At 45.8% G+C, this 15,798-nt stretch overlaps 1 protein-coding gene across 2 annotated transcripts in view; it reads right to left on the reverse strand.

Moving 5' to 3' along the window:
- Nucleotides 1-15,798, reverse strand: part of LOC142255698 (membrane-spanning 4-domains subfamily A member 4A-like) — a 46,374-nt gene that overhangs the window by 9,764 nt on the left and 20,812 nt on the right. For both annotated transcript variants that reach the window (XM_075327146.1, XM_075327147.1), the window contains exon 5: nt 2,713-2,886. In XM_075327146.1, coding sequence (XP_075183261.1) covers nt 2,713-2,886 — 174 coding nt within the window. The remainder of the gene's footprint in view (nt 1-2,712; nt 2,887-15,798) is intronic.

Here is a 15,798-nt window from a genome sequence, read left to right on the forward strand (position 1 = left end):
CCAGATCCAAGATCATCTGATCGTTTTGCTGGAAGGCAAAGTGATCAGATGATGTGTCAGGTTCAAGGGCCTGAATCACATGACACAGCAGCTGATTGTATAAACGGCTTTTATACAAACAGCTGATGCATAGGTGCAAAAAAAAAAACTACACACTTCTGTGCAGACTCCTGTCCGACAGCAGCAGTTGATAGTTTAGCCGGCCGGGCGGTAAAAAGCCGGCCTCACCGCTCGACTTATAGTGTCAGCTGATTCCGTGAGGTGACCGCATCAGCTGATCGTTGCCAGGTCTGAGAGAGAGAAAAGAGAGAAAAAAGAAAAGAGAGAGAAGAGAGGAGAGTGAGAAGAGGAGAGAAGAGAGAGGAGTGAGGAGAGAGAGAGAAGAGAGAGAGAAAAGAGAGAGAAGAGAGAGAGGGAGAGAGAAAAGAGAGAAAAGAGAGGGGGAGAGGGAGAGAGGGAGAGAGAGGGAGAGAGAGAAGAGAGGAGAGAGAGAGAAGAGGGGGGAGAGAGAGAGAGAGAGGAGAGAGCAATGCAGCCTCATTCCGTGAACTGCTCCAATTTTAGAGGTGTGTCCCGCGGCTCACAGCTCACAGCTGATGTCCGGCTCCTCCCCTCAGTGCATAATTAAATTAAATTATAATTTTAAATAAATAATAATTATAATTTAAAATTAAAAATAAATTAAATTCTTTACCGGAACAGCCAGGACTTCAAAACGTGAACTAATGCTCCTTAGGCAGTAGCTCTAACTATTGAGCCACTGCCTCTAACAAGAAGCATAGGAAGATTTGGTAATCTTAACCTCTGTATTGAACTTGAGAATCCAGAAGTGGATTATTCAGCTACAAAAAGGAGAGAGAGAGAGGGAAAAAGAGAGAAAAAGAGAGAGTGAAAAAGAGATCGAAAGAGAGAGAAAAAAAGAGAGTGAGAGAGCGAGAGGGAGAGAGAGAAAAAGAGAGAGAGGGAGAAAGAGAAAAAGAGAGAAAAGATAGAAAGAAAAAGAGCGCGTGAGAAAAAGAGAGACAGAGAGAGGGAGAAAGAGAGAGAGAGAGAAAGAGAGAGAGAGAAGAGAGAGAAGAGAGAGAAGAGAGAGAGGAGAAAGCAATGCTGCTCTGATTTTAGAGGTGTGTCCCGCGGCTCACAGCTGATGTCCGGCTCCTCCCCTCAATGCATAATTAAATTAAATTATAAATAAATAATAATTATTATTTAAAATTAAAAATAAATTAAATTCTTTACCAGAATGGCCGGGACTTGAACTCATGAACTAATGCTCCTAACGCAGTAGCTCTAACCATTGAGCCACTGCCTCTAATGAGAAGCATAGGAAGATTTGGTAATCTTGACCTCTGCATTTCAGAGTAAAGTCTGCGGTGACAGCGCGGCTCACTTCAGGTACTACGTGGAGAGGACACAGAGCGCTCATGTTCTACGACGCTCCCTGTCATCTTCATGTAGCAGAGGTGAAAGCGTCATGTGGATTACTTCAGACCTGGATTGTTGTTTGGGGATTAATAAAGAGGTAAATGAGGGTTTTTTTTGTCTTTTATTCCAAATAAAGGATTTTTCGCTGTGTGTGTTTATTTACTTTCACTTAGAGGTTAATCATGGAAGGTGGCTCGGGGAGACGCCGGCCATGATTAACCTCTTATTACCTCGATTGCCACCGCACCAGGGCAATATGAGATGTGCTGGGTAGAGTCCCGGGACTGCCGCATCTAATGGATGCGGCAATTCCGGGCTGCTGCTAGGTGATATTGTTAGGGTGGTGGGCTCCCCATAACGTGGCGCTCCCCATCCTGACAATACCAGCCTCCAGCCGTGTGGCTTTATCCTGGCTGGTATCAAAATTGGGGGGAATCGAAGTTTTTTTTTTTAATTATTGATTTATTTTACTGCACGATATAGACCCGTCCACCGGCGGCTGTGATTGGTTGCAGTGAGACAGCTGTCACTAATCGTGGGGGCGTGTCTGACTGCAACCAATCATGGGCGCCGGTGGGCGAGGAAAGCAGGGAATAACTGATTGAATAATGAAGCGGCAGCCATTTTCAAAGGAGGAAAAGCCGCCGGAGATTTGTGACAGCCGTGCAGCGAGGCGCCCGTGATCGGTGAGTAGGAAAGAGAGAGGGATTGTGCTGGGGATGCAGGACCCACGCAGAAACGCAACGTGCGCACATAGCCTTACTGTGACAAGCCACGCTTTTGGTGATCGAACCGTTATCGAACGGTAACTTGAACTGCCAAACTTGAAGAAAATCGTTCGAGTTCGTCGAATGACTCGAACACCGCCCAAAATCACTCGAATTTGAAATTGGTGAACCGTTCGACTCGAACATTGCTCAACTCTAGTCGCAAGTGCAGTGAGTGGGTCGTGGACTTACAGCTCTCCCACTATTCCCTGCCTCCGGTCTTTGAATCATGAGTGACCTGCAGACAGGAGGAAGACAGCGGCCAAGGAATAAAGAGAAATGCAGGAGAACTGTAAGTGCACGGCCCGCCCACTGCACTTAGCATACAACTGCAACTTTGGATTTCTCTAAAATAAAAAAAATAATTTCTACAAGAAAGGTAAGGATTTACTCAGAATAAACTAATTAAAGCATCTTTATACCCATGCCATTACTTTGGGGGTAGAAGATACTGATGACAAGTTCTCTTTAATGTGAAAATACTAATTTAAAGTTTTTTTTATAAATACTTAGAAATTACCAGTTGTGCAAATTCCCTTTCACACGTTTCACTTTGCTTGTCATATGCACAGTGGAATTCGGAATAAAAGTATCGACCGTGAATTGATAATTCAACTACAAGTGTGACAAGTATTATTCCTGAAATCCCGGCTGCTACAGAGCTGATTATGTTTAGACCTAAGCTTGCGTTCACCTGCAACAAAATAGAAAAAAAAAACTAAAGTCATAAATTAATATAAAATATACATTAGGATATTGCTTAAAGGAAAAGTTCTGCTAACTAGATAATAGTGAAATTGATGGGAGGATGTCAATGCTCTGATCCCAGTAATTTAGACCCTTACATGCCATCACCAAAAGAGATCACAACATAGAGGCAATTGCTTTTTATCGGTACCCTTATTACTAGATTTTGGGCTATTAGGCAATCACAGGCCTGTAGATCTGCAATAGTCAAAAGTCTATTGCATCCCACCAGAAACCTGTAATTCTATAAGTCACGGGCTGGATAATACACTGCACTGCATAAACAGTGCGATGTATTATCTGTGGGATTACATGTTTAAGTCCCCTTATTAGACAATTAGAAATAAAATGGGAAAAAAAGTACAAAAGCAGCTTGAATCATAAAAAAAGGTTTATTTAAGAAAACAGATACAATGGGGAAAAAAGTATTTAGTCAGCCACCAATTGTGCAAGTTCTCCCACTTAAAAAGATGAGAGAGACCTGTAATAGACATCATAGGTGACCACAACTATGAGAGACAACATAAGAAAACAAATCCAGAAAATCACCGCGTCTGATTTGGAAAGATTTTTTTTTGCAAATTATGGCTTTCACATACCTGGCTTTCTGGCTCTCACAGACCTGTAATTTCTTCTTTAAGAAGATTTCTGGCTCTCACAGACCTGTAATTTATTCTTTAAGAGGCTCCTTTGTCCTCCTCTCATTATCTGTAGTAATGGCACCTGTTTGAACTTATTATCTGTATAAAAGGCCCCTGTCCACAAACTCATACAGTCACACTCGAAACTCCACTATGGTGAAGACCAAAGAGCTGTCAAACGACACCAGAAACAAAACTGTAGCCCTGCACCAGGCTGGGAAGACTAATCTGCAATAGGCAAGCAGCTTGGTGTGATGAAATCAACTGTGGGAACAATAATAAGAAAATGGAAGACATACAAGACCACTGATAATCTCCCTCAATCTAGGGCTCCATACAAGATCTCACCCCGTGGGGTCAAAATAATTACAAGAACGGTGAGAAAAAATCCCAGAACCACACGGGGGGGGGGGGCTTAGTGACTGACCTGCATAGAGCTGAGACCACCGTAACAAAGGCTACCATCAGTAACACACTACGCCTTAAGAGACTCAAATCCTGCAGTGCCAAACGTATCCTCCTGCTTAAACCAGTACATGTTCGGGCCCGTCTGAAGTTTGCTAGAGAGCATTTGGATTATCCAGATGATTATTGGGAGAATGTCATATGGTCTGATGAACCCAAAGTAGAACTGTTTGGTAGAAACACAACTCGTTGTGTTTGGAGGAGACAGAATGCTGAGTTGCATCCAAAGAACACCATACCTTCTGTGAAACATGGGGGTGGCAATATCATGCTTTGGGGCTGTTTCTCTGCAAAGGGACCGGGACGACTAATCCGTGTACATGAAAGAATGAATATGGCCAAGTATCATGAGATTTTGAGTGCAAACCTCTTTCCATCAATAAGGGCATTGAAGATGAAATGTGGCTGGTTCTTTCAGCATGATAATAATCCCAAGCACACCGCCTGGGCAATGCAGGAGTGGTTTCGTAAGAAGCATATGAAGATCCCGGAGTGACCTTGCCAGTCTCCAGATCTCAACCCCATAGAAAACCTTTGGAGGGAGTTGAAAGTCTGTGTTGCCCAGTGACAGGCCTAAAACATCACTGCTCTAGAGGAGATCTGCATGGAGGAATGGGCCAACATACCACCAACAGTGTGTGTCAACCTTGTGAAGACTTACAGAAACGTTTGACCTCTGTCATTGCCAACAAAGGATATATAACAAAATATTTAGATGAACTTTTGTTATTGACCAAATACTTATTTTCCACCATAACTTGCAAAAAAAATGTTTTGCCAAATCAGACGCGGTGATTTTCTGGATTTGTTTTCTCATTTTGTCTCTCATAGTTGTTGTGAGGATTATGCTAGATGATGAGAATTATGAATAACTGTCAGTCAGCTACTCCATGATGTCACCCCCTCCCTTCCTGGTGCTTGGAGACCCAGCAAATGTAAAACTCAAGGTGTCAAAATCCAATTAGGCCAGGCCTTGATCCAGCACACCCCCTGCGGAGTGAATTGTCCTACACAGGAGGTGGGAGGGGAGCTCCAGGTTTATAACCTAACTTCAAAGGTCTCCTCCAGACGATTCGGAACCATCAGTAGAGTTTCGATATTGGGGGGTACATCGCCCCCACAGACAAGACAGGCACATTTTCATATTCCTGAGGACCAGACGCACGTAACACATATTTCGGCAAACCTGTATGATGTGCGTAGTCCTCAATAATTAATAACTGGCCACAGGAAGCCCGCAGAGCCCTCATATTTCCTATCAAAACGGAGATCAATTCACCACAATAAAAATGAGGCTCATATCCTCTGTGTGAGAGTCGCAGGGGCAGAGTTATGAACAAAAACTGAAATCCATACTTTCCCTGGATAGGTAGAAGGCCAGCCCAGTGAGGTCACCAGGGGGAGGGGGGGACATGGATTGTAGCCAGTAGAGATGAGCGAACCGGTCCCGGTTCGGCTCGAGGTCGGTTCGCCGAACGGAAGTCCCGTTCGAGTTCGGCTCGTCGAACGTTCGACGAACCGAACTCGAACTGCATAGGAAACAATGGCAGGCAATCACAAACACATAAAAACACCTAGAAAACACCCTCAAAGGTGTCCAAAAGGTGATAAACAACTCACAACACAACACAAACACATGGGAAAGTGACAAGGACATATACTCATGCGAAAACAAAAGAGCTGGACAAGGAAAAAGAGGAGGACACACAGATATATGAGTATATGCAAGGAAACATCGATTCCATTATTGTGCAACTTGAGCCCTGCTCATTTTAGGCTTCCAATCTGGATAAATTGCCTGAGCTCACCATGTACGCCTTGGGGATCTTGTTGTGTCCTGCAGCCAGCGTTCTCTCGGAACCTGTCTTCAGTGCTGCTGGGGGTCTGCTGGCAGATAAGCACACGTGTCTGTCCACTGACAATGTGGACATGGCTCTCAGAGGACTTTTCTTCCCCTGGGTCAGTCAGGGGACGGGAAAGGCACGCGTATTTTTGAGAGTGCTTCATGCAAAGCATCTTTTTCTTTTTCAAAAGGGGGCTCAACCGATGCCAGTCAAGTGGGGTGTGTGTGGCCCAGTTAGTGGAAACGAGGGAGACTGTGGTTGGAGTCCCCTCGCTGTGTTTCTAAAAGAACCAAGATGAACAAGTCATGGCTCTCAGAGGACTTTTCTTCCCCTGGGTCAGCCAGGGGACGGGAAAGGCACGCGTATTTTTGAGAGTGCTTCATGCAAAGCATCTTTTTCTTTTTCAAAAGGGGGCTCAACCGATGCCAGTCAAGTGGGGTGTGTGTGGCCCAGTTAGTGGAAACGAGGGAGACTGTGGTTGGAGTCCCCTCGCTGTGTTTCTAAAAGAACCAAGATGAACAAGTCATGGCTCTCAGAGGACTTTTCTTCCCCTGGGTCAGCCAGGGGACGGGAAAGGCACGCGTATTTTTGAGAGTGCTTCATGCAAAGCATCTTTTTCTTTTTCAAAAGGGGGCTCAACCGATGCCAGTCAAGTGGGGTGTGTGTGGCCCAATTAGTGGCAACGAGGGAGACTGTGGTTGGAGTCCCCTCGCTGTGTTTCTAAAAGAACCAAGATGAACAAGTCATGGCTCTCAGAGGACTTTTCTTCCCCTGGGTCAGCCAGGGGACGGGAAAGGCACGCGTATTTTTGAGAGTGCTTCATGCAAAGCATCTTTTTCTTTTTCAAAAGGGGGCTCAACTGATGCCAGTCAAGTGGGGTGTGTGTGGCCCAGTTAGTGGAAACGAGGGAGACTGTGGTTGGAGTCCCCTCGCTGTGTTTCTAAAAGAACCAAGATGAACAAGTCATGGCTCTCAGAGGACTTTTCTTCCCCTGGGTCAGCCAGGGGACGGGAAAGGCACGCGTATTTTTGAGAATGCTTCATGCAAAGCATCTTTTTCATCTTGAAAATTGGGTCAACTGATGCCAGTCAAGTGGGGTGTGTGTGGCCCAATTTTTGGAAACAAGGGAGACTGTGGTTGGAGTCCCCTTACTGTGTTTTACATGCTTTTAGAAGGGCATGACATGGCTTAGAGGTTGACTTTCAGCATCTGGAAACTGTTGGCTACGAAAATGCTGCCTTTCCAACCTTTTTAACCGAGGATTTTCGAGACCTTATGCCCATCGCAGTGCCCAAAGAGCCGATGCCCAGGCGCCACTCCTTCTCCAACAAAGGCGTGCACGCGCTACACCAGCATGTCGCACTAAACATTACTGATTCCTTGAGAAACTCTGTGTGACAGGGTGCATTTCACCACAGATAATTGGCCCAGTAAGCATGGACAGGGGCGTTACATGTCGCTGACTGGGCAATGGGTTACTGTGGGGAGAGATGGAGAAGGGTCTGCTGTACAAGTCTTGCCGTTCCCACGAGTTGTTTCAATCCTTCTTCTGTATGTAGAAGTTAATACACTGCTTCTGCCTCTTCAACCTCGTGTGGGTCCTCCACCTTGGCGCAAACCCTGTGTGGTCAGGCCACCCTTCCTTGTAACTGCGCACAAGGAATACCACACACCTCCTTACTATGCTGGCAGCAGAGCTCAATGCCATCAGGCGGTCAAAGGTTTACTTTGAAATGTATGGGAAATGTGAGTCACACCGCTGAGAAGTTGTGGACGGTTAGCTCTGGAGACCGAGTTTCATCAATGGTTGTCTCCACTCAACCAGCAGCCAGGGAAGGCCGGGTGCGACAATGATGCAAACATGGGTGCGGCCCTTCGCTGTGACAATGTGACACACGTGCCTTGTGTGGTTCACGTGTTGAACCTGGTTGTCCAGCAATTTTTAAAGCACTATCCTGGCCCACATGGCCTTCTGCAGAGAGCACGGTGTAACGCCTTCCTTGATCCACACACTCAGATGGGCTGTAAATGATAGGCTAGAGGGAAGGCACTCACCAAGCAGGACCCCTAGAACCCTGAAACCCTTTAACCCCTATACAGGGATTAGGAATTACACAGGGCCCAAGGTGATTAATACCTGTGGAAGGCTGCAGTTCCAGAGAATAGTAGTCAGGCAGGGTCAAAACATTAATTGAGGAACAGGAACAGAATGGGACGGCCAGGACTTAATCAGAAAACAAGCAGAGGTGAAATGCTGATCGGCCAACAAGGTACATAAACAGCAAGCAGGAAAAGTAGTCAGGTAACAAGCACACAAAATCATAAAACTGAACTGGGGGTAAAATTAACCAGAGGTTCATAGCTATGTCTGGCAGTGGTCTGCAGACAGGATGGGCATAAAAAAGGGTGTGGTGTCTTCCCATTGGTTGTAGCTGAATGATGGTATTTCATCTGTGAGATACCCACCACCTACATTCAGCCAGAGATTCTGCATCTGTCAAGGTAATGCAGCCCAGTGGGTGAGCATAACCTGCGTCCACCTGCGCCGCTGGCATCGACTCCTCTCCCATCATCAGCACTATGCATGAAAGGAACACGTTGTCACCTGGTGACCGGAGTACAAATTGACGGAGCGGACTCCGTTGGTGACTTAACAGCCGTGTGCGGCAATGATGCAAACCTGGCTGCGGGCCATCGTCAGGGCAATGTGACACACGTGCCTTGTATGGCTCACGTGTTGAACCTAATTCTCCAGCAATTTTTAAAACACCATCCCGGCCTACATGGCCTTGTGCAGTGGGCACGCTCGCTATGTGCTCACTTCCATCGTGCGCACACAGCAGCTCAACAACTTTCGTTGCTACAGAAGTCTTTAGGTCTGGTGGTTAAACGCCTGAAATGCGATGTTCCGACACACAGGAATTGGAATCTGCACATGTTGCAGCGTGTGTGGCAGCACTGCCGAACCCTGCTGCAATACGTTATGACATATAGCCTGGGATAACTTGATCCAGAGGTGGTGCAGATCACGCTGCTGGAGTGGTGTCAGATCAAGGACCTATGCACCCTTCTACACAGTTTACAAATGTCGACGAAGATCTTTAGCACTGGCGATGCCATTCTCAGCGTGACAATTCTGGTCATCTACATGATGGAGCACACTGTAATTATTATTCGGAGTCAGGTGTTGGGACAAGAGGAAGGGGAGGAAGTACAGGAGGAGTCATATACGGAAGGGATAATAAGATGTACAAGGTCAATACGTTGAGCGGCACCTAGGTGGCAGTCATGGTGGGGGATAGGGATTAACAAGGGCGCATAGTATCAGCAAAAAGTGTTGAGGAAGGTGCAGGAGCCCATGAAGAAATGGAGGACGAACTGGCGATGGGCATGGAAGACTCAGCAGATGAGTGAGAGCTTGCTCACATTTCGGTTGTGCGAGGTTGTGGGGAGAGGGCAGAGGAAGGAGGCACGATTCTCACCTCTCTGCCACCAACACACCAAGGACTTGGTCCTCCTGGATGCACAAGACACATGAGCGCCTTCTTGGTGCACTACCTACAACATGACCCTCGGATTGTACGAATTCAAAGTAATCCTGAATACTGGGTTGCCACACTGTTAGATCCCCGGTACAAGACAAAATTTGGCGAAATTATTCCTGCCATAGAAAGGGACGCACGTATACAGGAATATCTGCAGAATGTGGTACGCAATCTTAGATCTGCTTTTCCATTAAACACCAGTGCTGCAGAGAGTGAATCTCAACGCTTTGTCATGGATAGGAGGAAATGGTCTTTTACTTGTCCACATCTGAGGGACCGAGGGGTGGCTGCTGTGCTGAGATGGCATTGAGTACGGTGTCCCTGCAGAGTTGCACTTTTGGTCATATACCAAAATGAGTTGAAAAAGGACAGATGCTGGTGGAAAGGGGAACAGGTGTGTTGGAAAGGGGAAAAAAGTTTTGGTCCGTGGATTTGGTGGTTAAGCAACAGTAACATTTGCTGAAGAAACACCATCTGTTACAGTGGGACTGGCAGATTTGGATAAGGTGGTATATACTATGTTACCGCTATATAACGAAAATTAATAAGAAAAGAAAGAGAAAGGTATATATCCCCATCAGCAGTCAGTGTCCACCGTGCTCCCAGTTGGAAAAGGAGAGGTTGGCAACTGGAAGGTTAGGTGGAGGATACAGAGCTGTGTGGCTATGAAACTAATAGTAGCCTGAACCGAGTTAGACGCCATTCGTATCTGGAGACTGGGAGCCCTGTTAGCGTCACAGGGTCCACATGCCCACCCAGCCCAGGAACTCCCTGTTAACAACACAGGGGCCATTGAGTACGCTGACCGTGTGCATTGGGGCCACACCTGTGAACAGCAGGCGCATCAGCAGCAGCAGGCCTGTTTATGCCACTGGGCTGCACAAGCAGGACTGGTAGGACAGGAGCTGGTCTTAACCGTTCTGCGTTACCAACTGTGGTGGTGGCCTGCATCAACACCCTATCCCTGCCTACCTCTGGCCTAAAGCCGCAATGGGTTCAACACATGGAGGTGTGCTCTTTCGGAGCATAATAGAAGACTGCGCACCTCCTTGTTGGCTCCAGCCCCTTTTATAACCTGGGTCCGCCCCAAACCAGGGTGAACCACAATGCACCTCCTGGAGACAAAAGTAGAGTGACACGTCATGAGTGGCATAACTAGCGTCCTATTTGGAACCGCAACTTCAATGATGACCTCATGGCTGCCATGACCCAAACACCTCACCAGTCATCGTCTGACCATCAATAATGCGGTGACAAGTCATAGGAGTGGGCCTCTGCAAGCCATTTGGGAGGACACCTGATGCCCTGTGGTCTATATGGGACCCCCACATCAGGGGCAGGGCCAAAGAGTTCATTACCGGACCTAGTCTCTGATGCAGTAAGTGCCTGAGCATGCTCAGTAGCATGAAATACAGTCACTGAAAAAAGACTATCAGCTTTAGCATGGTGTCTAGGCACAAAACAGGACTTAGACCCGGCACGGAATGCAAGTACCTGTGCAAAGAGGCTTTTGACACTTAGTGTGGGAGCATGCGCTGTATCCCGAAATGAAGACTTAGCGTCAGGAATGGCACAGTCAGGCTGAGCATACTCACTAGGCGAAACACTGTAGTTAGGCTGCAGCTGGGGAAAATCGGCACACGCATGCGCACTAGCTGCCTCTCCACACTTAGACGTGGAGGAGAAATTGCTCTTCGGGTGTGAACTTGGAGATGCTGTCTATGAACAGAAGGAAAAGCTAAAGCCTCACTTTCTATCCCTCCGAATTATCAAATGCAGCAATGAATTCCCTGAGTTTGCTATAACATTAGCGTAGCAAACTGTGCATGAGGGTGTCATGTAGAGGTGCTAGAAATAGCTTGGCACCAGTGGGGCACTAATGGAATACAACAGCCAGTTCTATGATGCCACTAAATGGCAGTATTTTTTGCTATCATTATAGCTTATTAAAAACAGAGCAGGAGGGTGTCATGTAGAGGTGCTAGAAATAGCTTGGCACCAGTGGGGCACTAATGGAATACAACAGCCAGTTCTATGATGCCACTAAATGGCAGTATTTTTTGCTATCATTATAGCTTATTAAAAACAGAGCAGGAGGGTGTCATGTAGAGGTGCTAGAAATAGCTTGGCACCAGTGGGGCACTAATGGAATACAACAGCCAGTTCTATGATGCCACTAAATGGCAGTATTTTTTGCTATCATTATAGCTTATTAAAAACAGAGCAGGAGGGTGTCATGCACAGGTGCTAGAAATAGCTTGGCACCAGTGGGGTACTAATGGAATACAACAGCCAGTTCTATGATGCCACTAAATGGCAGTATTTTTTTCTATCATTATAGCTTATTAAAAACAGAGCAGGAGGGTGTCATGCACAGGTGCTAGAAATAGCTTGGCACCAGTGGGGCACTAATGGAATACAACAGCCAGTTCTATGATGCCACTAAATGGCAGTATTTTTTGCTATCATTATAGCTTATTAAAAACAGAGCAGGAGGGTGTCATGCACAGGTGCTAGAAATAGCTTGGCACCAGTGGGGCACTAATGGAATACAACAGCCAGTTCTATGATGCCACTAAATGGCAGTATTTTTTGCTATCATTATAGCTTATTAAAAACAGAGCAGGAGGGTGTCATGTAGAGGTGCTAGAAATAGCTTGGCACCAGTGGGGCACTAATGGAATACAACAGCCAGTTCTATGATGCCACTAAATGGCAGTATTTTTTGCTATCATTATAGCTTATTAAAAACAGAGCAGGAGGGTGTCATACACAGGTGCTAGAAATAGCTTGGCACCAGTGGGGTACTAATGGAATACAACAGCCAGTTCTATGATGCCACTAAATGGCAGTATTTTTTTCTATCATTATAGCTTATTAAAAACAGAGCAGGAGTGTGTCATGCACAGGTGCTAGAAATAGCTTGGCACCAGTGGGGCACTAATGGAATACAACAGCCAGTTCTATGATGCCACTAAATGGCAGTATTTTTTGCTATCATTATAGCTTATTAAAAACAGAGCAGGAGGGTGTCATGCACAGGTGCTAGAAATAGCTTGGCACCAGTGGGGCACTAATGGAATACAACAGCCAGTTCTATGATGCCACTAAATGGCAGTATTTTTTGCTATCATTATAGCTTATTAAAAACAGAGCAGGAGGGTGTCAGGTAGAGGTGCTAGAAATAGCTTGGCACCAGTGGGGCACTAATGGAATACAACAGCCAGTTCTATGATGCCACTAAATGGCAGTATTTTTTGCTATCATTATAGCTTATTAAAAACAGAGCAGGAGGGTGTCATGTAGAGGTGCTAGAAATAGCTTGGCACCAGTGGGGCACTAATGGAATACAACAGCCAGTTCTATGATGCCACTAAATGGCAGTATTTTTTGCTATCATTATAGCTTATTAAAAACAGAGCAGGAGGGTGTCATGCAGAGGTGCTAGAAATAGCTTGGCACCAGTGGGGCACTAATGGAATACAACAGCCAGTTCTATGATGCCACTAAATGGCAGTATTTTTTGCTATCATTATAGCTTATTAAAAACAGAGCAAGAGGATGTCATGCACAGGTGCTAGAAATAGCTTGGCACCAGTGGGGCACTAATGGAATACAACAGCCAGTTCTATGATGCCACTAAATGGCAGTATTTTTTGCTATCATTATAGCTTATTAAAAACAGAGCAGGAGGGTGTCATGCACAGGTGCTAGAAATAGCTTGGCACCAGTGGGGCACTAATGGAATACAACAGCCAGTTCTATGATGCCACTAAATGGCAGTATTTTTTGCTATCATTATAGCTTATTAAAAAAAGAGCAGGAGGGTGTCATGCAGAGGTGCTAGAAATAGCTTGGCACCAGTGGGGCACTAATGGAATACAACAGCCAGTTCTATGATGCCACTAAATGGCAGTATTTTTTGCTATCATTATAGCTCATTAAAAACAGAGCAGGAGGGTGTCATGCAGAGGTGCTAGAAATAGCTTGGCACCAGTGGGGCACTAATGGAGTACAACAGCCACTTCTTGTATGCCACTAGGTACACTGAGTGTTTGCTAGTATAATGGCTTAGTAACAATGAGTTTGAGTGTGCAATGCAGGCAGAGGTGCTGCAAATATCTGTGCACTAGTGGGACTATACAGAAGTCCAATAGCCACGTTTAGGATGACACTAAGTTCACTCAGTGTTTGCTAGTATAATGGCTTAGTAACAATGAGTTGGAGTGTGCAATGCAGGCAGACGTGCTGCAAATATCTTTGCACTAGTGTGACTAGACAAAAGTCCAATAGCCACGTTTAGGATGCCACTAGGTACACTGAGTGTTTGCTAGTATAATGGCTTAGTTATAATGAGTTGGAGTGTGCAATGCAGGCAGACGTGCTGCAAATGTCTTTCCACTAGTGTGACTAGACAAAAGTCCAATAGCCACGTTTAGGATGCCACTAGGTACACTGAGTGTTTGCTAGTATAATGGCTTAGTTATAATGAGTTGGAGTGTGCAGAGGACAGGAGGGTACAGTGCCAGGATTGTGGGGCTCTGGGTAGAGGAATGGAAGCCTGCCTTTCTATTCCCTCCTAATGGGGAAATGCAGCGACGAAATCCCTGACCTTGGCTACACAAACGCTGTCTCTGTTTTCAGGACCTGTCACCTATGGCTCTGACGCTGCTGGTACGAGCCCTTAAAAGGACTGATAGAAAGTGCTATCCCTATGCTGTCCAGCGCTGTGTATGGAGCGCATACAGCTGTATCAGCGATAGGACTCAGGACGGAGCTGCGCCAGTGATGTCTGACACCAAGGACGCAGAAGAGATAATGGCGTCCGGACGGGCAGATACTCGTTTTTATAATACAGGGACATGTGACATGGACATCCTATCACACATGCCGTTGCTTCTCTGGCTAAAAGTCCACTTAGCTGTGTGTGTGTCTGGGATTGGCTGACATGCTGGCCCGCCCCACAAGACGCGCGCGCTTAGGGAAGGAAGACAAGGAAAAAAAAAAAAAAATGGCGATCGCCATTATACAAACAGCAGTGATCTGAATGCGCTGTTCCCGCACACTATACACTGAAATGTCATAATAGTGTGAGTCACAGAGTGACTTACACTATTACAGCGGAAAGCCAGCTAGGAATTAGCTGTTTTTTTGCTGCTAGAACCGTTCTTGAACGTTTCTAGAACTATCGAGCTTTTGCAAAAAGCTTGAGTTCAGTTCTAGGTTCGAGTGATTTTGGGGCCTGTTCTAGATCGAACTAGGAGAACCTCGAACCGCGAACCGCGCTCAACTCTAGTAGCCAGTTTGATAAACACAGTATGGACATTTTTTGGGTGTTCTTCTTCGGGTGGTCTCGTGTGGTGCACGTGGGGTTAGATCCAGGAACCGTGTGGCCACACAGCACCCCCCTGTGTCCACTAGGGAATAAGGTAATTGATACATCTATATACCTGCTTGTAATCCATAACTTACCTGTAAATGAATTCTGACATACAGTGCTGGCCAAAAGTATTGGCACCCCTGCAATTCTGTCAGATAATACTCAGTTTCTTCTTGAAAATGATTGCAATCACAAATTCTTTGGTATTATTATCTTCATTTAATTTGTCGTCAATGAAAAAAAAAAAAATTGTCATAAAGCCAAATTGGATATAATTCCACACCAAACATAAAAAAGGGGGTGGACAAAAGTATTGGCACTGTTTGAAAAATCATGTGATGCTTCTGTAATTTGTGTAATTAACAGCACCTGTAACTTACCTGTGGCACCTAACAGGTGTTGGCAATAACTAAATCACACTTGCAGCCAGTTGACATGGAATAAAGTTGACTCAACCTCTGTCCTGTGTCCTTGTGTGCACCACATTGAGCATGGAGAAAAGAAAGAAGACCAAAGAACTGTCTGAGGACTTGAGAATCCAAATTGTGAGGAAGCATGAGCAATCTCAAGGCTACAAGTCCAGCTCCAAAGACCTGAAAATTCCTGTGTCTACGGTGCGCAGTGTCATCAAGAAGTTTAAAACCCATGTCACTGTGGCTAACCTCCCTAGATGTGGAAGGAAACAAAAAATTGACGAGAGATTTCAACACAAGATTGTGCGGATGGTGGATAAAGAACCTCGACTAACATCCATGCAAGTTCAAGCTGCCCTGCAGTCCGAGGGTACAACAGTGTCAACCCGTACTATCCGTCGGCATCTGAATGAAAAGGGACTCCTATGGTAGGATACCCAGGAAGACCCCACTTCTTACCCCGAGACATAAAAAAGCCAGGCTGGAGTTTGCCAAAACTTACCTGAGAAAGCCTAAAATGTTTTGGAAGAATGTTCTCTGGTCAGATGAGACAAAAGTAGAGCTTTTTGGG

Source organism: Anomaloglossus baeobatrachus, chromosome 11, assembly GCF_048569485.1.
Source record: "Anomaloglossus baeobatrachus isolate aAnoBae1 chromosome 11, aAnoBae1.hap1, whole genome shotgun sequence".
NCBI lineage: Eukaryota > Metazoa > Chordata > Amphibia > Anura > Aromobatidae > Anomaloglossus > Anomaloglossus baeobatrachus.